Below are 27,498 nucleotides of genomic sequence, written 5' to 3'. Positions count from 1 at the left end.
ACAACCAATAATGTACGTTTATTTAAGAACAACTTCACTTGGAGTACATCATTTACCACAATGTGTGCTTGTATTACTTTGGTGCATTTTTAAAAACGTAAGCAGTAGTCATTGTATGTATGTACAAAATGTGCTACAGGTGTAACCCACATTATTTTATATATATATATATCTATAAACAGCAATATATAAACAATAATGTTGCATGTTACTCTCCCATAATTTCCTGCTGTATTTGGCGCACCCACCATGCATACAGATACCATGATGTTCTATAGAAGACTTCCTCATGGGTGTTGGGTTTCTTCACCTCTGTAAGTAACAACATAAAAAGCAAGACAGCAACACAGGTAACTTTACATGGGATCGTTTCCTCCTGATTTATAAATACTTTATTTCCAACAGAGCAGCACAGTGAGGATAAATTAGTTAAACAGCTTCAGTTATTCTTTAGTATTGTAATTGAACCACAGGTAGGTATATTTTGAAGGTAAGACAAGACTAGCTCCAAGAAACGTGCCCTGTGTTAAGTCTAGAATAACATCTAGAGTGTCTCTACCCAATTTGCACTAGGCAAACCTAATTGGTGGTCCCAGAATGTATTCAGTGCAGGCATCTTCAAGAAATTCACATTGTGCTCTGGGATTAGTCTGCGAAGTATGTGCAAAATTGAAAAAGCGGCGATTTCTGTGTTGTCTGAAAGCTACTGAAGTGCCTTCCCCTTGCGAACAGGAGAACAGCTTCCCTCACTGCCATCCTCGCCAATATACGACATAGCAAGAGTCTAACAGAAGACTGCAAATTCTATTGCTGAAAGAATTTTAAAAACCCCAAGCACTGCTGAGTGGGAAGCGTTTTAGTTACACGACCTTGTCTTATCCCCACATCAACCACGTTATGCTACTAGAATTAAATTACGTTAATTAGTCACATTCTTCTCGTTCATAACAAGCCTGGAAAAGGGAAAACCAAAAAGGAAAAGGTTCATTTGACTATGTCATAACTTCCTGCAGATCAGACTGAAAACAGCAAAAGGCAGCTTTTATCTGCACTTGAAAGGATCTGCAAGCTCTGTCGTTGTCTTTCATCACGGCCTTGGATGCATAAATTAGGTTCCAGCTGATGCAGCAGACTAAAAAAACATAAAATGGTACACGCTAAACTCCACCGCAGCTATTTAGGCAGGAGTCAAGCCTCCAGAGGAAATCTTTCCTGTATGAAAACCAGAACAACAGACCTCTAAACTTCAGAACCCCCAAGAAAGGGACAAGACCACACACAAAAGATAGATGGAAGCAAAATGCCAGAGCCTGTTTTTTAAGCCAAAACTTTTCAGGCCAAAAGCAGGCAATCAAATGCATAGAAAGCTTAAGCAGAATGTCCAAAATAGAAGAATAAATGAGATCTGAAAGGTTGTACTCAAGTAAAATCATCCAAAAATTAACACCAACTGAGAAGAATTAACATAATTTAATTACCACCTTTTCCTCTGAGGAAGCAGGTTATTTTTACTCAAAGACAGAAAAGGTTCTGGTCACAGCCCAATAAGCCCTACTCAATTACACCAAATATTTTCTCTCCCCGAGAAGAAAATTATTTCAGCTTCTATCAGTAAGAAAAACAAGCCTTTGGTATTAGTTTCTGAACGTGCTTTGTTTTGACTGTAACCCAAAGCCCTGTTTTTACAGCACTCTTTCTTGCAGGCCTTTAACAGAGGCTGCTTGGCTGAAGGTGTGCTTCCACCCAGTAAGGCACCCTGAAAACTAACTAATACCTCTCCTCATCCATGCCCTTTTTAAAGCCAAGGGGACTAATGTCATCACCTACATAAATGGGATCCATCCACATCAACCACTCAAATCTCACCCAGCGCAGGATCCGAAGCATGAAAAGAAAAAACAAATCAGCATTTCTTCCCCAAACCTACAATTGCTTGTTGTTTGGAAACGGATATTAAAAATAAATAAATATATATATATATTTTTAAAAAGGGAGGATTTAAATCTTTGGAAACAAAGTGAAAGCTATCTCCAGAAAATACATAATTTAAAAGATGCCGCCAACAGTTAAACTCATCAAAATATAAGCAGGTGAAGGCTTGAAAGTGTTTGCAAATAAGGAAAGCTATGGACTTTTGGCATTGTAAGTATTTCCTTTTCACACTCTTCCTACTACATAAACCAAAACCATTTACTTTTAGAAGGCAGCAATGTTTAAGCAACATGCCAATTAATAAACATGTCTGATTAACATCACTCCAGAACTTGCTGGCAGGGAAAGGCAATACGAGCACACCTAATGGCATGGCTGTTTTCAGAGCTGTTGTTATTTCTCCCCAGCAAAAAAACCTACATGAAAGAAGCAAGTTGCTGATCAGCATCTTTCAGACATCACTGCTGAGTATTGCCCAGCTTGGTTTAGGCAACCAAAATGAAAACAGCTTACAAGCTCACGCAAATATTTAAGACTGGGTGTTTAGAAGGGAAAAAAATAAGGTTGTACACTGGGAAATACTCAAAACGAGACAGATTCCCATAAAATAAAAAAGGCAGCCTGATCATGCCACTGAAGAACTGAAAAGAAGAACGTACATTAATGAAAAGAACATATGTTAAGCAAAGCAAAGTCCTGTAATTAAGGCTCAAGTAGCCACCCATTGCAAGGGGAGCTCTGCACAAAGATACAGGGCTCAAATTTGGCCTGTTAGAGTTCAGTTCTCCATTTATAAGTATCAGTTCATACAGCTCCAAGCAAATAAAGCTAATTGCACCCTTGCCTGGATCTTTTAATATGAGCTCATCCTCAAAATTTTAGAGAGTTAAATTTGGACCAAAATCGAAATAGCTAAGAAGCGTAAAGTCTATAAACTTGAGAAGTTTGTGAGCTCATGTCTACTATGCGTTTCCCTCTCAACATTATCTTCACAAAATAAAAGAACCATCTGTTCAATACTCATGTGCAAGGGACTAAAAAGGTGATGAAGAAGTGTTTTACTCACACTTTTTTTACTCTGCACTTCACAAACATTGTACAACACGACAGTGTGTAACAAACATTAAAAAAAAAAAACCAGAAGTGTCCAGTTAGCTGCCAGCTGAAATTTAAAGGGACAAAGAAAGCCCTTCTAAATTCTTTGGGCAGTTTTTGAAATTGGTTTTGCTTCAGCATTTTTGTCAGCATACAGCACAGTTTACCTTCTCAGTTTGGTACTCAGCAACTGTCAGAGACAACGTCAGCTGTCAGCTTCAGTTTCTCAGTGCCAGTGCAACAGTCAACAAGAACTGGTGGATGTACGTGACAGCAAAGTGTCATCTCTGCCACAGAATATTCCTGTTCCGATAACGAGTGTTTCATCGTTAAATAACTGCTTTTAAATAGCAGTGAAGTTGTTACATCTAAACAACAGCAGCATAGTTTAGAGGGACACACAAAGTTTTCACTCTCATGTGAGTGATGTCACTGGGAGAAAGTCCGGCAGTTTAAAATCTTGTTACTCACTCCTCTGATGAAAGCAATGCACGTGTTAAAAGTAAGCTCTTCTTGTGAAGGACATCATCTTGGTCCCTTGGCATTTACTCACTGGAATGAGCAGTGCTGATTTCTTCTCAACAGAAATCCAGTAAAGGTAGTTTAAGCATAGTTGGAAAGGACCAACAGGAATGTGTTTTGGACACGGTCAGTTTTTTCAAAGCAAGGACAAAAGGACTGACAATTCACTTATTTTAAGTCCTTTTTTTTTGTAGTGGCCTTTTCTTAAGTCATAGCATCAGTACCCACTTGAACCAACAGGCTGCAGAAAGTGAGAACACCCCACAGCCTCCAGTGCATCAAGCTGATAAAAATCAGTGCTACGCTGCCCACTGAGCACAAGGGCTCTCGAATTTATACACACAGCACAGTGATACAAAGACGTAACCAGTTATTTAAACTGATTAAATTAAAACATTTTACAAAGCAAATGAGAAAATAGTTAATGAGAAAAAAAAAATCTGCTGAAGACTTCCCCAGGAATTGGTAGAGAGAGTTTATCAGCAAGCAGACCTGAAATTCAGGTATCTCACACACACACACATATATATATACACGTGTGTGTGTATATATACTCACACATGTATATATCTATTTTTAGGAATTTGACTTTTTTTTTTAGGAATTTTAAAATCAAACATACGCAGTGCTGTAAGTAGGAAAATCATACAAAATTTTCTCATTAAATCCCACCAAGATCTTTTCCTGGAAACGCTGATGAGACTGCTGAGTGTTTATTCCTGTAAACTCCTGTGGCTTATCCATGAAGTGCAATCAAACTTGTCAGGATCGTGAAACCCCTTTAACTTGAAATTTATTGTCTGTGCAGTATCAAGCGGCACAACCTCTTCTGTTCTTATTCTTCCCAGATTGACCGCATCTCCTCAAGTTCTCTCTCACTTTCTGCATCCTGGAAATGCAGCAAAAGAAGGGTTGATACACAGGCTAATTGATACAGTTAAAAAAGAAAACCTCCCTTTTCTTCTCCAACCCCACACCAGGTTTTAAGTATTAATCCTACACTAGCCTCACATTTTTCCTCCTAATGCTTTTCTTTTCTTTTCATATTTCTCTCTTATTAAAGTTTTCCAAGTCTCAGAGTTTCTCTTATGTTTCCTTTTGAGAGAAGAGAACTGGAAGCCAGAACAGCAGAAATGAGGCCTTTGCTCCCTCACTGACTTTCCTGCTCTGGACCAATGCCTTTGTTTTTCCTTCTCAGTGTAATGGAAGTTATTTGATTGCCTCTTTGGGATGAAAAGAGCTAACATTTGCAAAGACTCGACCAGCCAAAGCCACTTCCTTACTAGACTCCCACTTTTACTTTCAGATCAGAAAAGACAGTTAACGATTCCTGACTTTTCTGCCCACGGATCTTGGCTGGTCAATCCTGAAAATCGCAGTGCTTTTCTGGTTAAATTCTTATGTCTCCAATACATAAAAAGAGAAAAAAAATGCCCTAACAGATGTACCATTCTAACTCTGTCTAGAGAGATTTTCAGGCAGTGAATGGTGAGGAAGCTCCTCGTCTGGCAGAGCTAGGATATTTCCTTCTGCAAGAAGGGGATTTTTCTGTTTGATGCCCTGGTTTCCCCAGATCCATACAGAAGCCAAGTGGCTTATGCAGTACTGGACGGTGCCCTGCAGGTGGTAGCACAGGCAAGTCAGCATTGCTGGATGGTGGGCCAAGACTTCTTGCACTTGAGTTTGAAACTCAGCAGAATACTTTTGCTACAGCAACCCAAAGAATAATGATGACCTTAAAAACAGAGTGCCTTGAAAATCCTGGCAATCTGTATAATTCTGCTTTACATCCAGAATGATTATTTCATCAGACAAAGGCCGAAGGTGTAAGATCTGGGAGACCTTGTTCACTTCGCTGCATTTTTCGTGACAATGCAAAGGACATCAGATTGATATTAAAAGCTGCTGTGCCTTTATTCAATTTCTAACTGGCAGTAATTTGATGGCACCTTCTATACAGCTTCTGCTTAACAGAAAAAGTGCAAAAGAAAAGTGGAAAAGAGCTCCCAGATGGGAGACACTGCCACATAGCAGTTTCAAAAACAGTACGGGTCTGCTCTCAGAACTCTGTAAAATTAAGTGACACAATATCCTAGATATTAAAAAAAAAAAAAAAAAAGTGCTGGGCAGCACACACAAACTCCTGAATGACTCTGCACAACAAGATCCAGTTTGGAAGAGCTTAGGAGCTAACTTGGCACCAAGAGTTCAACCTAGGCTGCTCCTAAAGCCACAGAGGTAAGTAGAAACAATGCAGAGCTCCAGAGCCAGGACAACCACTCAGCTTAAGTGCCCCCACCTGAACCGAGCTGGCTAGGAGTGACAGTGCCCAAACCAATAAGCCTTCCCCAGCCCTGGTGCACTGAGAAGTGTACTGCAGTTGCTCTGCGGTTTTGCAGATATTCCAGCTGACAAGCTGCAGTTACACAGACCTGCTAAATACGTGCAGGGCATTCAAATGCGTCTGCAGCCTAATCCTGGAAGTAGCGGAGTATTTGTATGGTGTTGTGCTGGAATTCTAAGTTCCTATTGGACACACTCTCAGCTTCTTAATATTTTTCATTATGTTGCTGAATTGCTTTAGGCATTCTCATAGCAAGTCCCAAGGAAAGAAAGGAATCTACGCCAAGGAGCAAACTACTATAAGGCCTGTGCTTGCAAGCTAGAACATCTTTTATAAAACAATTTTATCTCTGCAAACAGAAGCAGCTCACCATCAATGTGTGATTATTGATTTTTCCCCCCCAAAACAAATACCTTAAATTCTGGCTATAAGTCCCATTTTTTGTTAAGCAGACTCCTAACACCCATGAATACAATGTAGCAAACTCTTTTAAGCATGCAAGAAAATTAACCATTTTCTAAGAGCAGACAGGAAGCATGTGGAGGAGAAATTTTAGCTTTCACTTAAAGTAACAGATAGGAACTACTAAACAACTGGGGTATAAAAATGTTTACAATCTTCGGTTCTTTAAATCTAATTCAGAGATAGTCTAAAATATTCTGATAAGATCTTAAACTTAAAATCGTGAAATCTTAAACTGAAATAATTCAGTTAACCTTTAGTACTTAACACATTAATGTAATTGCATCTTATATGATGTTGAATGACCTAGTGAAGACAAGCAAAATCAGATTTCCAGAGAAACCCTCAACCTTAAATTACATGACTGGGATTTTCAAAAATTTCCCAATGGTTACTTTTGCCACATAACAAATATGTAGAGGATTTTACATAATCTCATTTGATTTGATGGGTCAAACGCATACAACGTAAGATTAATTTTAGTTTCTTTCCTTTCTTGGAAAATAATCCTATCCCAGTGTCAGTAAGAAAAACAGCAGAGACTGCTACCTCTTTTGTATTAACTGGCAGTTCTGAAGCGAGATTTGTCCAGAGAAGAGCTGCAGAATTGTTCCCCAGGTCCTTGTAACACTGTGAAGAAAAAATGACAATGTGAGAAGAGATAAACAGGAAAAACGAAACAAAACAGAAAAACAAGCAGCTGTAAGTAACAGCAATTCTGCAACCTGGCAACAGATAAAAAGGACTGTTTCTCTGTCTTAAGCATTTGCACTGTGTAGTTTCAGGCTTCCAACATTTCCTGCAGTGTCCTTCATTCACAAAGGATTATAATCACCATCAGGTTATGGAATACTAGATTTTCTTTTTTGTTGTTTTGGACAAGGAGATTTTTTGTTAGAAGATTTTAAGGTGATTTTCACCATTTTCCACGGTCTAATTTATTTCCACTTACACAACCACTATTACTCACACTGCTTTCATCATAAAACCTCTGTACTGACGGCATATCATTTTATGTAGCTTTGGTTCCCCAGGCCTTTGAAAATTAGGTCCAACTGCAAGCACTGTAACATATCATATTTGCAGGTCTCTGAGGTTTTACAGGAAGTGTGAACCATTCGTCAGCACGAACTCCTCTTCAACAGCACAGAAACAGTTATCTTTTTAAGCAACACGAAGGTTTTTGGTGCCTACAGAGTCATGTAGGCATTTGGGGACTACAAAATAAGCATGCTAAAAGGAAGTGGTTGCTAAAAAAAAAACATCAGTTAATCATTGTTGCAACTGCCACCAAAAAAAAACACAAATACATTCATTTAGGATCATGACAAGAGTTAAAATTCCTGCAGGGCTATTACTTCAGACTCTTAAATGTTACTGCAGAGTATGTGCATGTGTGTATTTCGGTGATTTTCCTGTATCATGGGATAGTTCTGAAAGAGAACTCTCTGTTCTACTGTGAGCGCTGTCAAATTTCTGCGTCTGGTGAATTTGAAACAGATGGAGTCATGGACATCCTTGAAGCCTTCACAAATCCTGTGTCTCTGTATATCAGTCAAAAATATCAGTAGATGACTATAAAACTCCTTTTTTTTTTGAGGTGTGACTCATCAGAGCACTAGTTCCTTAAAAACAATTTGTATCGAACCGAACTTTAAAAATGTTACCACAAAGGATGTGATCCAAAATGACAGAGGCTGGGATTGGGAAAAACAAAACAAACAAAAAAATAGATACTAGTACTCCTATTAACTTCCAAGTCACTTTGTGTTCGCAGAGTGTTTCTGAAGTTCAGTCACATCACAACTGCCAAACATGGTGAAATACTACCCCGATAAAAAAAATATTGGCCCATGTAGATTACAATTTAGCCACAGTGAAACCCAAATTTTTTACATCAACTCTGAAAATTTACTCAGGTTATGACTTGCAATAATTTGCTGCTGCTTTAACTTCACAGAAAATGAGTTCCAAGTATGGAGTAAAGAATGGAAAACAAGACATTTAGGGAAAGATATTGAATTTGCATGAACGCTGGCTCTATTTACAAGCAGAGACAGAAGCAATCAAGAGCACATTCATTATGGTATATAAGCAGTCAAAACAAAAGACTAGCTGATGTACAAATACATAGTTTAATTTACTTAATAGACTCTTCACTAAGTAGATGTAATGAGCTACAATGCATCATGGACAAAATCCAGCTGGTGTGAAGGCTACCACATCTCTTGCTGAGTTTTCCACCTCTCCTTCATTTTCCTTTAACGAGACACTTACTGTGAAATAAATTCTCCACCTCGATTCCAGTAATAATGTATTTCAGACCAAACAGACACTACGACTTGAGTGCTACTCTGATAAAGCTCACAATCTTTGGGACATTGCGAATTCAGTAATTTCACAGAGAATGACTACAGCTACTCTTTGCTATGCCCACTCTGGCTGATACTTCCAAAGCTATTTGGGTTTTAAACATAGGAACTAAGCAGCAGTTTTAAGATTTAAGAGTTCAAAATCAATTATTCCCTCAAGGTAAACTCAATGTAAACTTTTTGCTCAGTCAGATAATGACAGGACAAGGGGGAATGGTCTTAAACTAAAAGAGGGGAGATTTAGGTTAGAGGTTAGGAGAAAATTCTTCACTCAGAGGGTGGTGAGGCACTGGAACAGGCTTCCCAGAGAGGCTGTGGATGCCCCATCCCTGGAGGTGTTCAAGGCCAGGCTGGATGAGGCCCTGGGCAACCTGATCTAGTGGTTGGCATCCCTGCCCATGGCAGAGGGTTGGAGTTAGATGATCTCTGAGGTCCCTCCCAGCCCTAGCCATTCTATGATTCTATGATAAACAAAAGATTTTAGGAGCTTCAGGCATTCATGGCTTATTTAATCATTACCTTAAGACTTGCACCTGTATTAGTAAAATAGAGACACTTTATATATAGTCACCTTTTCCCTCATGATCATCTTCCTGTATACACCATAGAAATCCAAGGTGGTGGTTGAACCTCCAAACTGTGGCTTACAGGTTACCATTGCTGCCTTAGAATAGGATTTTATAGAACAGAATTGCATCTATTGTATTTATAGTATAGTTTTATCTGTTAAGAGCCAAGCAGGATGCTACACCAGATGACTCAAAAGACAAAATCCTTCCTGAATTTCAATGCCTCTGCACTAGATAATTTAGCTTAAGAAATGTTATTAACTTCTAAAATCTTGTTTCTGCATGGAGTAATTTACATGTGTTTAGTACTTTCCATCCAAAAAGGTATATGTATTTCTTAACACAAATATTTCTTATCTTAGAACATATGACTTTACTAAATAAAGCAAAGAGTGACTGGTTACCTTGGCAATGTATACTCTTACTGCTTTGGAAAATCCTGGGCTCAGCTCCTCAACCTAGAAGAGCAGAGGGGAGGATGGAACAGACAGAGAAAAGCAGACATTAGGATATGTAAAGGACACAGGTAAAACCTGTATCAAGTTTTTTACATCTCTTAAAAAATAGATGAGTAAATCCTACTTTTCAAAATATATAAAATAGTGTAAGAACTTTGACAGGCTAGCCTGGCTGTGTTAGTAAATGTCCTTGTTCTCTCATAAAATGCCTGTGACTCAGCGAGCAACATCCATACACTTGCCTACTGTGAGTGCCAACGAAGAACGGTGAGGTTGCAAAGCCGAGCAGTCAGAAGCTAAGGGAAGCCCAGAAATAGCCTGACTACCTCCTCCTGCATGTGCACACACTCTTTTTCACCTCCTTGCCTGACCAGTCTCATCCACTTGGGCTTCTCCTGAATGTGCTGGTGCCAAACCTCAGGAATCTTCCCTCAATTTGCTGTTTCCTCCTTACTGGCTACTAAATCCCAATTTCCTTATTACTAACTTCCTTCTGCTTTCTTCCCTCCAGCTCAGTGCCAGTCATCACTCTCCAAGCATCCTTGTTCCAGGATGTTCCTACAACAAATGCCTGGATTCACCCCGCATCCCATCTGCACTCAAATTTAAATGCACTCAGTCAAGGCAGCAGAGCCCAGGTACCAGAGGAAGCTCTGAGAGCACAAGACAGACAACGTTCCTCTTGTTAATTCTGTTGTCTGGTCTTAGACCTAATTCAGCTGGTGACTAACCCAGAGCTGCAAATTTCAGGATGATTTCCATTCCCCTGAATCATGCCAACTGTGGCTGAAAGCTGAAGTGGACTCTGCTGAGCATATGGGAAGTGAATTTGTTCAGGGTATAATTAGCTTCCAGAGCGACGGTTTGGTATCCTCTCTTCATATTTGACCAAAGCAAAACCTCAGAAAAATCCAAGTTCCCATTTCAAACCACAGTGCCACTCTAACTTAACAATAAAAACAACCAGCTATTTTTTTCCTCTAATGAAAAAAAAAGCAAAACACTTTGCTTCAAACCTCTCTCTGAAATGATATGTTCATTTTAGCTGAAATTTGGCTGAAAAGTATACTGCCTAGGGCAGACACCTATCACAAACTTACCTCTCACATAATTACCTTTTGGCAAAATTACAATAAATTGATATAAGTATGATATTCCCTGACACTTCACAGAACTGCCGGTGTTCTGTGTTATAAAAGTGGTAGGGCAATTTGTTTCTGTAACGCTTCATCACAGGTGCTTAAGAGTAGTTCTCACAGGCACAGCCAAAGACAGTCTGTTTAACTCATTCAGATCATGCAGACCCTTGCAATAAGAGCTATGAACTCTAAGATGTGACTCAGGCCATGTCTTAAATTAATTTTTCATCAACAGGAGGACAAAAAAAAAAAAGACATCCAGAACTCCTTAGAGTTTCTTTCTAGAAATACATAAGCAACCTGTCTCTGAAAGCTTAAGAGTTGTCCTCAAATGCCTGGAGAACCTAATCTGAGAGTCTTTTAATAAAATATTGACAAAAACTAAAATGACAGAACATTGTGAATGTCTATGCAAGTGTTCCCAGGGAGAAGCTCAAACAGGTATTACATACCATGAAAAGAATACAGTACAAACACATTTAGTATCAAACTATAAATTCCCTCATTTTTGCAGATATTAAAAGGAAAAACAAAACCCTTGGAAAAAATTCTGAACACCCTGGATCTAGTTCTGAGGTCTTCAAAATCCCATTTTTCTGTGGGGCTATTCTATAATACAGGCTCAAAACTTTTCGCTTTCATCAGCTTTTCTCCCACAGGCTCCAGTCAGTGGAAATATATCACAGAGCACTTGGAGAGCGATGAGCTTAAGCAGAATACAAATACTCAAATTCCACGCTCATGGCTGCATGTCAGGTTAGTGACTCCCTTGCATATCACATTTCCATACCCTTAAGAAGTTCTGCAGTGCATCCTGTACAGTGGCTGTAGGAGGGGTTTCAAACAAAGCAGAGGCAGTCTTTTTTTCAAGCCATCCCAGATGGGAAACCTGCAGAGACAGTAAGATGAAACTATCAAACCCGGTGAAGACACAGCATGTGCAAAGATATACAAAGACAATGAATTATCCAGTTTCTTGTAGCTGGCTCATGCACATAGGAGACAGCCAATAATATTGGGTGTATCTGCAGATTCTCGTCAAGAATGCAAGTCCAGCTACAGAATTGAACCTAATTTTGCTTTCCTTTGTCCCTGCCTTAAACTACTAGTCACCTGCAGTTTCATCCATCAGCTGCCACATGCATAACCTTCAATACAGGATTTGTCTCTACAACTGAATATCACAGCAGGGTAACAGTGTGGGTGGTCTAAAATCCCAAACCTCCTTCTTGCAGCCACACCAGATCCTGGCAGTTCTCACCTATGCACTGGAGCAAAGGCGCAGATGTAGCCCTCCTGTCTCCTAAATTAAATCTTGTACAAGAATATGTTCTCATCATACATAAAGATCATAGATCCCTTGAGAGAGGCCAGCTAAAGCCTTCCCACCAACACACATCCACATTTTGAGATGCAGGTAGCTATTATAATCATTTCTTGAAATCTTACTTTACTGCTCCTAGCTCCTCTAATATGAAACTCCCTGAGATTTTACTGGGGGAAAGATGCATATGATTCTAACTTCTGGTAAGACCATCTTTGTTTAACATCATGTAATTCTTGTAATAATTAGCAGAAGCGCTAACTCTCACAGCAGCATGGCTGACTAGGAAGTCCAGAACAGAATAAAGAACTAGGAGCTGCCACTGATTTAGCTTGCTGCTCCCCTGTAATTACCTAAGGCAATTATCTCAGCTACAATCTCTGCAATGTGACTTCATTTCTGACAGCAGCAAAGCACTTTCAAGTTGCCTAAACTGAAAAGTAGATAGTTACTGCAAATTCTTATTTCTTTTTATAGGCACTAAATGTGATTTATGGCATTTGATTCTAAGCTTTTCCTTGTCAAGAAATATAAAGCAGCCGGCACACTTCTTCTAATACCTCCAATACTTTCTGTAGCAGAGGAAACACATGCAAAGGATTATACAGATATACTGTGTGCAGAAGTTCTTGCCAGCCCTGAAATGTCCTTGATTACATCCACATGTGCTTAAAGGTTTGAAGGTAGTTTGTTTTTACTGAATAAAGCAAGGGAAACAGTAAGCTAGTTTGCAGCTAGTGCTGTTCCCAGTCCATTCGTTGCCATTTCACCTCCCATGCCACCTGCAGTGACTAAAAAGCAAAGATTGGAGCCCCAAACCCTTCAGAGCTCCGATTTTTAGTAGTTTGGAGCGAATACTTTTAGCAAAGTGCTTCCATTTGGAAAGAGCCCCCCCCCCAAAAAAAAAAAACACCAGGGAAAAAATGAAGAGCAGAATAGAGGCAGTAAATAAGTGAAACAGCAAAAAAACAGTAGCTTTCATTCCGTTGCACAGAGGTACAAGCACTTTTAAAGCCTTTTTTGATTGCAGGACAGAAGTAGTACAACAGCAAGAGTAAATGACATTGCCAGTTTGAAACTGCATTCTTCATGCTTTTAAAAACTCCTTCATGTTTTTAAAGTCAGTGTGTCTTCCATACCACGAACCTTTCTCTGCCTCCTTCTGGCCTTTGATCGTGAGCACTGAGCAACACATTGCAAATGTGCTCAGCCGTTCCTGTCCCAATCACCAACTCAGCCTTTCTGTACTATTTCTCTCTCACTACTGGGGGAGCGGAATTTATATAAACTCTCAAGAAAAACCTCTACCATTTAAAATCTAAGGCTTTAAGTAGTAACTCCAGTATGAAGGTATACATTTTAGGTTTAACAGGAGGTTGATGAGGGAGAAGGACTGCCTAAGACTTTACAATTACAGTTAAAAAACCAATTTGGATGGAAAGCTCAGAAAATCTGAATGAGACACTATGTCCTGGCAGACATTTCAATAGTGCTTTTATAAAAGCACTGACGTGCTACATGTACAAGAACATGAACGTACAACACGTTCATTTTGTTACAAGAGGTTTCTGACAGTATTTGTCAGTGATGTGCTCTTCTTGGCACTGTTTCAGGATTGAAGTGAAGAATTTCCAGACCCCATTTAAGTGCAACTTTTAAACAATTTCTTCTAGAAACTAAGATATTTCGGTACTGGTACTTTCTGATACAATATCCAGTTCAGCAACTAAACAGAATGTGCTCACTGGTTATGGCTGGTGGTTTCAACCCACCTGTCTTTCATCGAAACAAGGAATTTAATTACAAGGAGGAAAGAACAGTAATAAATATTAATAAACTATTTTACCTGGTAACACCACCTGCCCAAAAGATAGTACGACTTTGGATCCTCTGGTTTCAGTGCAATCGCTTTATCGATGTGTTCCTATGGAAAATCATCACCAACACACATTATATTCTTGTTACAAGCAAATACCACAACCACAAGAGCAGATGAACTTATGTAGAAAGAGGAAAGGAATAAGTCCACAATTTCTCAGCAATTAGTGAAATTACGGCTACAAAGATATTCCAAATTTCCTTAAAACTGTTTCAGCTGAGCACAGAACATCAGCATTTTATCAGTCTCAGGAAAAAAAAATAAAAATAATAAAAAAACAACTACATGTTAAAAAAATGAAGCTGCCCTTCACTTTATTCTACCAGCTTTTCATAACTTTGACACAATCAAATTACTGGTCATGTGAATAATCGACAAGATAATAATTTTATGTGGCCAGCTCTGTAGCAACTGGTGCATCCTCTTACCCTGCAATATAATATTCCTGTTCTGGTTGAAAGGCAAATTAAGGAATCTGAGGCAGATCAATCGCCTGTGAAAAATAACTATTTTGCACTTACTTAGGGCACAAAGAGGCTCACAGGCAGTTAGTGAAGAAAAGTTGGTATCTTATTAACACATGGTAATTTCACGCTTGAAGTTCTCAGTCTCATTGTATACATGTATTTTAATTTGCAAAACTTTTATTCTTTTGTTTTCTGCCATTATAGTGTGCACAATTGCAAAGCAAAATTAGTCACCCCCATCACGTGTCGCAGCAATCGCCTTCCTCAGCTCAAACCACCCACTGGCAGCATCCCTTAGGTACCTATCACTTCTCTAATAAAAGCTGGAGCCAGTCTTAACTTACCACTACAGAAGTAAGCATTGAACAATACTCACAGAAAAACCAGCACGTCCTTTCTACTCACCTTAAAAACATATCCAGTTTGAATGCGCTTCTGAATGCTCTCGTGTTCCGCTAACTGCCCGCAAAGAATAGCATACCTGCACGGAGGAGACATTTGTGGCAAATCAGATTGTCAGTTTTAAATACACATTTACATTCTGCATGCATCTTCCCTCTGAAGATATAAGTGTGTTTAAGTTGCACATCATACTGGGGAAAGCAGGGCATACTTGCCCACATACACAGCAAGTATTTATTGCACAGAAATAGCTCAAAGGATGTCAATGAGTCAACAGCAGTGGCTTGACGTGACATAAAGTTTGCTGCACTGATTGCTGAAGTCTTCCTTCTACGTAAGACTAGAGCAGCACACTTCTACACCCTAAATTTCTCCCTTCAGCAATGAAATTGCGTCAAAACACAGAGTGCTGAAGAGCAAATCCTACAGCAGTGAGAGCCAGAACTGCTAAAAGCTCTAATTAACTAGAAGGATGCACAGCCATCTCCCACGCAGATCTACAGCACACTGGATGTCTACTTCGAGGGAAAATATTGTGAAAACCTACCTATATCCTGCAGCCCCACATGGCCACTGAACTTGGAAAACAAAATAATATGTTTTGAGTGCTGCAAACTCACACCAATTCAGTTTTGTCTAGTAGAAGACTGCAAAATTTAAGACTGAGAAGCACAGTAACCAGCAAAATTAGGTAATTCACGAGCAGTGAAAGCAAGGAAGCTTGGTTACCCATGGATTTACACCCTCCCATCTCACCTCCCCATGCTGCTCTTCTCTGAAATAGGCTTACTGGCTTAAAACCCCCTGGGTAAAACAGAGGGACAAACGAACAACACAGGTCTCATTCTTTAAAACCGTAAAGCAAAAAAGAAAACAGATGCAAGTACACCTCTCTTGAACTTTCTTTTACCACATCCACAGTTCTAACACATGCTTGTGTGACTGGATACTCTGTCTCATCTCATCATATGATGTCCCAAAGAGTCCCCGGTGATGGTTAACCACAGCAGATGTTCGTGCAGGAGTCTGTCAGAAGACTCGAATCCCCAAGCACACTTTCTCCAATGTCACGAAGAAAACCCACAAAACATTTCATACCTTATTACTCTTGCCAGAACTATTTTCAGTGTGTAAGTTACAATGCAAAGAAGTTTCGTCTCCTGAATGTTTATCTCATTCTTTTAAGATGTTAATTTTCTTTTGGAAAACTCTGGTTCGATTCTAAAATTCTTGTTGTTCACGACAACGGAAAAATGATCTTACTTGAGCAAATCCCTTTCACCCAACCAAAAAAGTTCACAGCTGCATTGCCATAATCTGACACTTGCAGACGATGAAATGTTTTTACGATCTTCTGGAGCTTGTCTCACAACAAACACAGCCTGCGTAAAGTATTCCTAACCAGAACACAACTAGGGTTTAGAAATACACGCCAATAAAAAGCTTATTTTTTTTTAGACCACAAGATAAATTATTCTCATACACTTAATCTTGTAGTCTATAGCTCTGTTGGATGCACACATATAGCTCCTCCAAACACATTATTTAGGTTCCTGAATATGTGGGTAGGCATTACATACAATTAGGTCAGGTTTAAGGTCCCACAACAAAACATTAAGTCCTAGAAACACCCTTTCTTTTTAAAATGGAAGCTACCCACATAATCTTCCTTTATTCCACTCCCTCCTTCTGCAGGGGAAGTCTAACACGTCTTCAGAGGAGCAATACATCCAATGGGCCATGAAGTGAGCCCAGCCTGATCCCTCCACCAGCCACCACATCAATGTCAAGTGGCGCCATATTCAGCTGTCAGGAGAAGATAAATATTACATTTGTTAACAGCCTAGTGAAACGTTCGTAAAATAAGCAGTAAATAACAGTCCTATCTTTTTGTCATTAAACAAACTAAAAAAACGCAGCAAGAGATTCCTCAACTGTTTTTTCACCAGTCCCAGAAAGAGAAGACCCTACTGAACCCAGCTTTGCATGAACTTTCCTTTCGTATCTGTGTTTCGAGGTCCAGGTCCTGGTGGTGCTTTTAACACGAGACTCTGCGGTACTGAGACTTCTGTGGTCTTCAGATCCCAGCTTCCCTTCCTCTCCCTGTCTGCAACCCAGTGTGGTTTTCTATTTTCCTTCTGCTTGTTTAGCTTGGTTTGTCCTTCAATATTGAAGCTATTTGTTTTAATTCCTTTTGTGAAATGCCTTGGGATGAATGTCACGAGAGGCACTACTCAGTTGCAGGAAGACTAACAGTAACAGGATAGATTAAAAATAATGAGTTTGGGAAGGGGATTTTCATCTTTTGTAAACATTTTGTAACTTCTGAAACACTGTTCACATTGATGTCTCAGCAGTTACCGAAACCTGACATTACGAGATTTGCTGGACAAATTATTAACCAAAACTACTCATGAAGCTGACACTGGTCAAACCACAAGTTCCCACAGAAAGCTCGGCTCAGGAAAGATTTCCCTGTTCATTAGAAAAGCAAACTCCATGCAACAGGAGAGCAGATACTACCAGATGAGAGACTGCTGCTCTTCCTGCCCAAATCCCCAAGTTCAGAACGCACAACTTTGTTGAAACTTCATTTTCAATGCTGCACTCTGGCTGACTCCCATTTACAAGCAGAGCTTTTGGCCTCTTCACACAAAATACACAGCTCTCCACAGCCCAGTACCTCCAGCTTTGTGGTCAGGGTAGCCTGCCAACCCAAATACATCTCTTATCTTTTTTAGCTGTTTCAAAGAGACACTAGCTGAGTCTGCTGGTGCTCCTTGCTGCCTAAGACAGTAAATTAAAAAGAAATGGTGAGGCAAGACGGAATAAAAGGAGAAAGGGAAAGAAGTGGTGAGAAGCAGCTCTTTTGCAGAAAGCTGATAAAAGTGAAATGTAGTTTGGTTTATATTGCCAAAGATGAGTAAATCTGTAAGTCGGACCGCTGACAATAGCATGAAGACATGAAAATCCTTTCATTTTATTGAAATCAAATTTTGCTTCGTATCTATTCAAGTAATTTTATGTTGCAATACCCAACAAATTAATGAGCTAGATCATATTCCTATTCAATCGACACTAGCTGGGAACTGAAAGTATCAAGGCTTGCCTGTAAAACCGTTCAGTGCTATTCAAAGAGCATTGCTAGTAAATCAAGAGAGCTTTCATCACACACAGACATAGAGATAAAAATCCATAGTTGGAGCTCAACTTCCAGTTACTAGAGTCAGATTAAAGGCTAGGAAGAATAAAACATTTTTAAATCAAGTAAATAATTCAAAGAAGCATAGCTTTTAAAGTATACATCTTTATAAAGAATTTAGAAGTTTGCACAATATTTTATGAATATTAACAGTTTTTCACCTTCCTGTGCACTGAGTCTCTTCACTTGTAAGGGAAGGAGACAGATAATTAGCATGTAGGTATTCAGACTGCAGTGAAACACACCAGAAATTGAAGTGATCATTTATTTAGGAATTAGTACCTTGGGAGAGACAGCAGAAGTCCCAGTGACTTAACCTGAAATTAATGACCATCTGGTCATAAAGAGCTTGGAACAAAGGGGTCAAGCTTAGGCTTTCCTGAACTCAAAACAAGAGGAGACAAGATCAAAGCTAAAAATCAGGAAGGCATAAGTACTCCTCCAGGCTTGTCCAGAGAACATGGCGAGCAGGTTGAGGTGTAGATTCACATGGAACCAGTGACACCGCATTAATTCCCCATTCTGATTTACTCAGAGCACCACGCTCCGACTGGAAGTGGAATTGCGCAACCAGAAGATGCCCCTTTATTAAAGCCCAAACCATGCATATGGCAGAGTTTCTGTATTCTATACATACAACCTAGTTTCTCCACCAGCTTTGCAGCATCTGCGAGCCCCAAGTCAAAGTTTGGCTTTGCCCTACCAGTAGCAGAAGTCAATGGGCTGTGTGCCGAGTTGCATAATAAATGTTGGTTTACTTTGTATAAAGCCATGTCACTGCTGTGCTCCCTGTGTCATATGTCTGTGCTGTACGTCTTCCCAGACAGGGGTAAGAATTCATCAAGTGCCTTGTTGGTTCAGCAAGGAAAATAAAATTCCAGTTTCCAAAAAAGTCAACATTTATGCTGATATAGTGAATTTATACATGTGGATGGCTTAAAAAAGGAACTTGAGATGGTGGCATACATGCTAGAAATTTAAGCACAATGAGTTGTTCTGGATTAGAGCAACACTAATTTCCTACTGTCTCAATTTCCCATGGAGATTAAAAATTTTAAGTATTTGATCACATCAAAAACCGCAGTGATGAACAATAGCTTCGTCCCTGTTCTGACTTGCAAAAATACTTATAGCTACTCTTAACTGTAAATATATATAAAATGATTATATACATACAAAAATAAAACCTTGATATATAAAACCAAGTTTGTATATAGGAACACTTTTCAGGATGCTTACCACAACTCCTTTGAAAACATTTCATTTAATAAATTCTGAAAACTGACTGCTGGCCAAAGACATGAACTCATTTCTACAGGAAATATATATTCAAAGGTTACAGCCTGCCTTAATCTCACAACTTAAAGGATATCTTATGTGAAAGATGGACTTGATTATCATCTCCACAAGCTAATAAAACAAAAGCTTGTAACTACTCCATCCAGACAATGCATGAGGTAAATGAAATGAACCTAAGCCCATGATATCCATCCCTTATCTTCCAGTACCAAAACGAGCCAGTTCAGATGAAAGGATCAGTTTTACCTTGGGAGTCATGCCAGGCTTTGAGACATCATAACATTTTAGCCTTCAAATGATCCACACAGATCACCATGCACGGCATCCTTCAGCTCTGTGAATAGTCAGTAGGTAAGAAGTCTTTTCATGCATACGCAGATATAAGGTTTACTGCACAAGGATTTCTGTCTGCGTTAAAGCTTTTTGCTTTATCCACACAGGTTTTGCGCTGTGTCCTTCGGCTCTGTGTTTCAGAAGCTCAGTGACATTTTCTTACCAAAGGAAAGGAGCCTGCTTCCCATTTTTAGCCTGTTATTAAGCCAAAGAGGTTTATACATGGTAGCTTAGTATCGTTCACAGATGCGCAGGAGAGAATTTCTCAGACTTTCCGAACTCCAAGTACACAATGTCAATGGGCAGCACCCTCGCCCATGCAGCTTTCTTCAGATCTGTGAAACATTTCTGCACAAAAATGGCATTTTCTCAAGAAGATGGCATGCGTTATTAGCCTCCAACTTTTATTTATCACAGCTGTCAGCGATAGGGTGGGCAAGGAAATTGGAATTAGTTGGTAGTTTCCTGGATCCTCTTGTTACCCTCCAAAATCTGCATTGCATTTGCCACCTTTCACTCTTCACACACTAATACAAATTTAATTCATTGTGTACCACAGGCAATATTTGTCAGTATCTCAATGTCTTTGAAAGATCTTAGTAGTGCGTTTAATTTCTTTACAGGGTTCCCTGTCACATTTTCACATGTAACTTGAAAGAGTTTCTTCCCTGCTCCACTGTACAGGACATTGAAAGACAACTTGTAGTTCCTGTAGTCTCCTCTGATGTTTAAATGGCATTTTTAAAGTACCATGATTAAAGGCTTCTTTCATTTTTATTAATGAGTAACCAGTATTCATTCTGAACCTCTAAAACACTGCATTTAAACAAGCTTTGAATTATCTGCAAGCACTTTACTCCCATGGTTCTTCCCGTACTCAAGCTTCCTTGCAGTCATTCTGTTTCTTTTGAAGTTATCATTAATTACTGAAATCTTTCCCATGCTCCTACAAGGATGTTCAATCTCAGTCCTTTATGGTAATGACCATAAAATAGTTTTGCAATGTTATAACACCTTGAACCCTACCCTACTAATCACTTAATGCAAAATCAAGACTTGTTTCTCTGCTTTTAACGCTCTGGGACACCGTCATATTCTTATCATGCAATTTACAATTAAAAAGAAAAAAATGCTACATTATATTCCAACATGACACCAAGTTTTTGCAGAGAGCAAAATGAGAAGTGGTCTCCCCACATTATCTTTTAGGGCAGAAACTACAGTAATGTGAGCGCCATGATTTTCTATAGCTTGTGTGTCACTATCTAAGCCAACTAGTGTCATGTATTTTCTATTTCAGCATGGAATTTAACTCAGAGGAATACTCAGGCATCTGTTGATACAGTTAACTTCTTTATTCCATGCTCTCTTTAACATGCAACGCTCATCCCCTGGCACAATTCTGTAACAGAATTTGCATTCCAGTATTAAAACACAGCGAGTATCTGGGTTTTACCACCTAAACGAGATTATTTCTTAACTCTGTTCCTCACTGTTTACTATCTGGACTTCTCTAGTTCTGTCTGTAGTTTTTAGAAAAGGTTATAATTTCAGATATATCAAAAAATCCAAAATCCCACAGACTTTCGTTATACAATCTGCTCTTGGGGGGAGGGGAATCATCCCAATCCACAACTACTATGAACTTCTTTAAGCCAGATAAATATATTTGTTTTCACTTTCTGCTGTAAAACCACAAATAATGCTGCTATAAATTCTGATTGTTTCATGTCAGACTGGTTCATAGAAACCTGCATGTCGTTTATCTAACTCAAGGGAGCAGGACTTCTCAGAATTAACTAGCATACACAACTATTTGGAAGTCCAATTTTAATTATTTTTTTTAGATTAATATTCCTCTTTTCAACCTTGACATTTCCTAGACAGATTGATTTGAGAATACTGTGGAGGCAAGACTTCTAGCTTTACATAAGAAAAATAGAGAGAATACACTTCGAACAACACCCATCAACACAGGTCTTTGAGAATGAATGTTCTAAATGACAACACTGTCAAGACTAATCATACTAAAACCAAAAATGATTATAAGGTATGGAAATATTTGACAATTGTAGGGTCTACTTTACAAACCCCCTCTGGAAACCAACAGACATTTAAATAAATGGGCTTTCAGCTGCTCACATTTACCCTGAAGGCAAGCCTAAGGAAGGAAAGCAAACCTACAGAGATGCTTTGTTACTCAGCATGACCAACTGTAAATCCTAAAACATTTGAGACCGCACCTTCAATTTTGGGACCAGTTACAAAAGAACTAAACAGCTAGTAATTCATGGTGACTTCTGCACGAGAATATTCTTTCCTTCCTTCTCTAGCTGTTGTTCTGGCCAGGTAAAACAAGGCTTAGAATAGTAACAATGCTAATTTAGTGGGAATTCACATGCTCCTCCAAGCAGCTGGGGGGCTTGCTAAAGGCAGGGAAATGAATCAGCTAAGTATAGGGTGAGAAATACAATCCAGAAAAACTTACCCCTAAGGTCCACAACTCTTCCTTCTCATAAGACAGAGGTTTTAAGAGATGTATCAATTTGCTCTGCCTCCTGCTGTCAGAGAAAGACTGCACAGTTATAGAAGAAGACGAAGGCTATAGGAATGGCACCTCAAATCCTGCAGCAAGGGTGCCGGTTTGAAGGAAAGGCTTACACTCACTCTGTAACTGGGAAGGTATTTATGAATCTCAGATCTCTTGCCTGTTTGTAAAAATGTTCACCCAGAAACAACATGCTGAACTTCACTCCTTATAGTGGGCTTCTTACTGAGCCCAAAGGTTTGACAGATGCAGATTTCCTGTTCCAGGAAAAAAAGGAGGCACAAAGGGCTACCAGCTCTAAAGATGCCACCTGCATGGAATAGCTTATAAAGTTAAAATAAGCTCTGAAGACATGAGATTTATTATGAGAATAATAAATGCTGCAGGGTTAACTGAGGATAATGGTGTTAAAAGATGACAGATTTTGAACAAGATATCCCATACTCTGATACTTGTGGTCATTATCATGTTGTATTTCTGCAAAAATAAAGGTATTAACACCGGCAAACAAATAATACAAGAATGACCACACTATCTCAAGTTGTTTTTTCCTGGAAGTGAAAATGGCAGACGCATAGATAATGAAGTAAGAAGGCAGGCACATAACAACACTTCCTCTGAATATTCTTTGGATCAGGCATTGGACGTGCTCTTTGAAGAATACTCAGACACTTACTTTTTGAAAACACACAAGCTTTTAGTAGCCACCATGGCTTGGGGAAAGTTTTTTTGCAGCTTAACTGTAGGCATGATGTAAAGAACTTTTTTGTTTGAGCCTGATGTAAACTATTTCCTTTTGTTTGAGTCTGATGCTTAACAACTTTATTTGATCTAGTTCTTTCTCTGGAAGAAAGTGTTTCCACTCCACCAACTCCTTGTCACTCAGTGTATGGATATGTTATATTCCTCTCAGTTATCTTTCCTCCAGCCTCACAAGCCTTAAACCTATCCACTAATTCCACTTGTGTTCAGGTAAAAAAAAAAAATGTTCATCACTTTCCACCCTAAGCTTTAGGTGCAAGGACTTTGTAGGACTAAATAGCTCACCGATGTTCATCTAAACGACTTTTTAATTACTTGGACAGGATTCTGAGACTACTTCAGCACTTAATGATGCAGTCGTAGACCATCAGCTCTGGTGTAACAACTAATCTGGCAGCTTTGTGCATGTAAATTCCTCTTACCAAGGTTTAAAACTGCTTAAAGTTAAGTAAATTAACAAATGTGTTAAAGCGTTTAAGAGAGAAATGCTTTTTCCTAAGCCACAGATTTGTTTCTGCAGGTTTTGTTTTGTTTTAACTAGTAGGCTGAGAGAGATGGGGCTGTTCAGCCTGGAGAAGAGAAGGCTCCAGGGAGACCTCCTTGCAGCCTTTCAATACTTAAAGGGGGCTTATAAAAAGGATGGAGAGGGACTCTTTACTCAGGTAGATAATGATGGGATAAGGGGGAATGGTCTTAAATTAAAAGAGGGGAGATTTAGGTTAGAGGTTAGGAGAAAATTCTTCACTCAGAGGGTGGTGAGGCACTGGAACAGGTTGCCCAGGGAAGCTGTGGATGCCCCATTCCTGAAGGTGTTCAAGACCAGGCTGGATTAGGCCCCAGGCAACCTGATCTAGTGGGTGGCATCCCTGGCTACGGCAGAGGGTTGGAATTAAATATCTTTAAGGTCCTTTCCAACCCAAACTATTCTATGATTATTTTACTTGGATGTATGAACTTTTTTTCTCAATCCACCACAACTAAACTGCTATCTCCTAATCTACAAACTGGCCTATTGACTTTAACTCCATGCCAACCACGACAACACCCAAGTATACCTACGTATAACTTTGGTGTGTGTACTAAGTAAATAAGTATTTATTTTAGTTAAATAAATTATGGATTGTAACTAAACATTTATTTAAAACATAAATGACTTAGCAGAAAGCAAAACAAGCTATTCTATGGCATACAAGTAAGAGCAATAAGCAATTTGGCAGGTCCTCCAGCAGTATTTTGTTAACAAGTATATCTGTACTACATGGGTATGGTGGGAAAGTGGAAAAAACAAAACACATTAATTTCTTAAATTAGACTAGCTCCAAATCTTTTCAAGCAGCTTTCTTACGTCACACACTTTTGCAACTTGGTGGAAAAAGTAACTGCAAACCCAAGTCTTTGTGACCAAGATATATTTGGATGAAAGCAACAACCCTACACATACAAATGAATAACTCCTACATCACATTAAAGGCTTGACAGAGAATATCACTTAAAATAATACCACTCTCAGCTTGGAAGACAAAAAGGTGCAACCCTACGAATCTGAGGATGAATTCGGATCGCTCAAAACCACTTCCAGTTTACAGACAGAAAATCCGCTCAGAAGCTCGGGGCTGTCTTTAATTTTGGTGCTTCACACCAATGACTATCAATGAGTTCTTCACAGTTCATATAATCTCAATGTCTTAGCAACAAGCTCTCAGAGAAAAAATAGCACACGAACACCCTCAGCCCCAACAGAACAGCCTTACTACATTTGGGATACAGAAGTGTCTAGTGGCTTGATTTCCAAGTCTTGCCAGTAAGAGACACAAGAACAAAATACCAAACTAATCTAAATTTCCTGTTTTGAGAGAATTGATTGAGGGGGAAAAAAATACAGATATATTCAATTTTAGCATCTCCAGCATTCTTTTTGTGAAATTCTCATGGGTAAACAAAAGAAACATGGTATAGCTGCAACTCGTATAAAATTGATGTGCAATTCATTGAAGGGTGAGGTCAGGAGCTTCATCACTGGAGGTCTGCCTAATCTGTTTTGAAAATATGCATCAGGAAGAACATGACTTTTTTTTTTTTTTTGACTAAGTTACCTGAATCTCCTTTACCCCAATTTTACATGATTAACTGATCTTTGAGATTGACTATGAACTAATGGATACTGAATGGAGTGGCAAGAAATTCCTCCAACATCAACACTGTTGTTATTAAATAACTTCATTAAGCTGGGTAATATAACACAGATTAAATTTAAATAGATGGTGGATTAACCTATGCTAGAAAGTTCATCTATTAATGGCAGGTGGCAGCAGAGAATTAAATTTAAAGGTAGATCAGAAACAGCCCAATGCTGCACTAGCAAGATTGAGCTCAAGGAGTATATACAAGTTTTGACTAATAAATTAGAAAGAAAAAAAGTATAGCTGGATAGAGTCCATGAAACAACAATAAGAACAGAACACTTGCAGAACACCACCACACTAAAAGGTTACGACAAGCGGGTCTGCTTTCTTTCAAAAAAGATTGGATAAGAAGATTGGAGTAACTATTGTATTCTCTTACAAACAGTTCCTCATGTTAAATTTTTTTCCATGTCTAGAGAGGACAGAACAAAGCTTTGGCTGATATCAGGAACAAAAATAAAATACTCGATTGTCCATGTAATTAAATGCACTGCTTGATGAAACAGGAGAAAGGCGAGAGGACAGTACAACCTTCATCACTAGAAGATTTTTTAGAGATCAGGGACAGTCTACATATACCTGGTGTGCATCACAGACAAGAAGATGAGCGAGATGACTTTCGGGAAGTCCCTCCCAACTCTGTGTTCTTGATTCCTTAAACAAGAGAAACCAAATGCTTCCTCTCCCTCCCCCCTGCATTTTTTTTTAAATGAAGGTTTATGCTACACTAAAACGTTCAAATGAAAATGGAACACAAATCTGGATCAGTGCCCTCCCTCACACTCATGATTCAGGTTCCAGGAATCCTGCACGTTATGTTAATTTGCACATCAGCTAGTAAGGAGTCTACACAGGCACCTGGCTAAAGCAGAAGTTCATTTGTAATCTAAGTAAAAATTCTGATCACTGCCTCAGAAGAGAAAGGCTGAAATACACCTTTCTTTACCCATACCTCAATCCAGCCTTCCTTAATCCTAAAAATGTTGAAGTTAAAAATCTGTATTAGCTACTAAAGTTGGGACAAAAGACATGCCTTCAATTTTATTCAATTTCCATGTTGGTTTTATCCAGTGAATATCTCTAGTTTGCCTTAGGAGGTGGCAGAATGGACCATATGTGTTCACATAACAAAATGTATTCATCCCCAGTGAAGCCTGAAGATACAAATAGTATTTATTCTGTGGAATGTACAATTTTTACAGAGCAGCTTCATGCTGACTTAAAGCTGTTGACGTAGTCTACCTATACTTCAGCAAGGCCTTTGACACGGTCTCCCATAGTATTCTCCTGGAGAAGCTGTCAGCCCATGGTTTGGACACGTACATGCTTTGCTGGGTTAAAAACCAGCTGGATGGTCGGGCCCAGAGAGTGGTGGTGAACGGAGTGGAATCCAGCTGGCGACTGGTCACCAGTGGTGTTCCCCAGGGGTTGGGGTTGAGTCCATCCTCTTTAATATCTTTATGGATGATTTGGATGAGGGAATTGAGTGCACCCTCAGTAAGTTTGTAGACAACACCAAGTTGGGGGGCAGTGTCAATCTGCCAGAGGGTAGGAAGGCTCTGCAGAGGGACCTGGACAGGACAGGTCAATGGGCAGAGTCCAATGGGATGAGGTTCACCATGGCTAAGTGCTGGGTCCTGCACTTTGGCCACAACAACCCCATGCAGTGCTTCAGGCTTGAGGCAGAGTGGCTGGAAAGCTGTGCGGAGGAAAAGGATCTGGGGGTGTTGATTGATGCTCGCCTGAACACAAGCTGGCAGTGTGCCCAGGTGGCCAAGAAGGCCAACGGCATCCTGGCTTGTATCAGGAATAGTGCAGCCAGCAGGGCCAGGGAGGTGATCACCCCCGTGTGCTCTGCTCTGGTGAGGCCACACCTCGAGTACTGTGTTCAGCTTTGGGCCCCTCACTACAAGAAGGACATCGAGGCCCTGGAGTGTGTCCAGAGAAGGTCTACGAAGCTGGTGAAGGGCCTGGAGCACAAGTCCTATGAGAAGCGGCTGAGGGAACTGGGGTGTTTAGTCTGGAGAAGAGAAGGCTCAGGGAGACCTTATTGCTCTCTACAGCCACCTAAAAAGAAGTCATGGGGAGCTGGGGGTCAGCCTCTTCTCACAGGTAAGTAGTGATAGGACTAGAGGGAATGGCCCCAAGTTGTGCCAGGGGAGGTTCAGGTTGGAAATTAGAAGACATTTCTTCTCAGAAGGAGCAG

The 27,498-nt window shown here is 39.6% G+C and overlaps 1 protein-coding gene across 2 annotated transcripts in view; it reads right to left on the bottom strand.

Moving 5' to 3' along the window:
- Positions 1 to 27,498, bottom strand: part of RMDN3 (regulator of microtubule dynamics 3) — a 44,416-nt gene continuing 16,918 nt past the window's right edge. For both annotated transcript variants that reach the window (XM_083839715.1, XM_083839716.1), the window contains exons 7-12: positions 14,969 to 15,044; positions 14,064 to 14,141; positions 11,684 to 11,782; positions 9,701 to 9,754; positions 6,905 to 6,985; positions 1 to 4,438 (exon numbers count right to left, since the gene is read on the bottom strand). In XM_083839715.1, coding sequence (XP_083695841.1) covers positions 4,385 to 4,438; positions 6,905 to 6,985; positions 9,701 to 9,754; positions 11,684 to 11,782; positions 14,064 to 14,141; positions 14,969 to 15,044 — 442 coding nt within the window. In that variant the 3' untranslated portion in view covers positions 1 to 4,384. The remainder of the gene's footprint in view (positions 4,439 to 6,904; positions 6,986 to 9,700; positions 9,755 to 11,683; positions 11,783 to 14,063; positions 14,142 to 14,968; positions 15,045 to 27,498) is intronic.

Source organism: Anser anser (assembly GCF_964211835.1).
Source record: "Anser anser genome assembly, chromosome: 5".
NCBI lineage: Eukaryota > Metazoa > Chordata > Aves > Anseriformes > Anatidae > Anser > Anser anser.
Note: the sequence above shows the minus strand (reverse complement) of the source record. Positions and strands in the feature narration are given on the sequence as shown.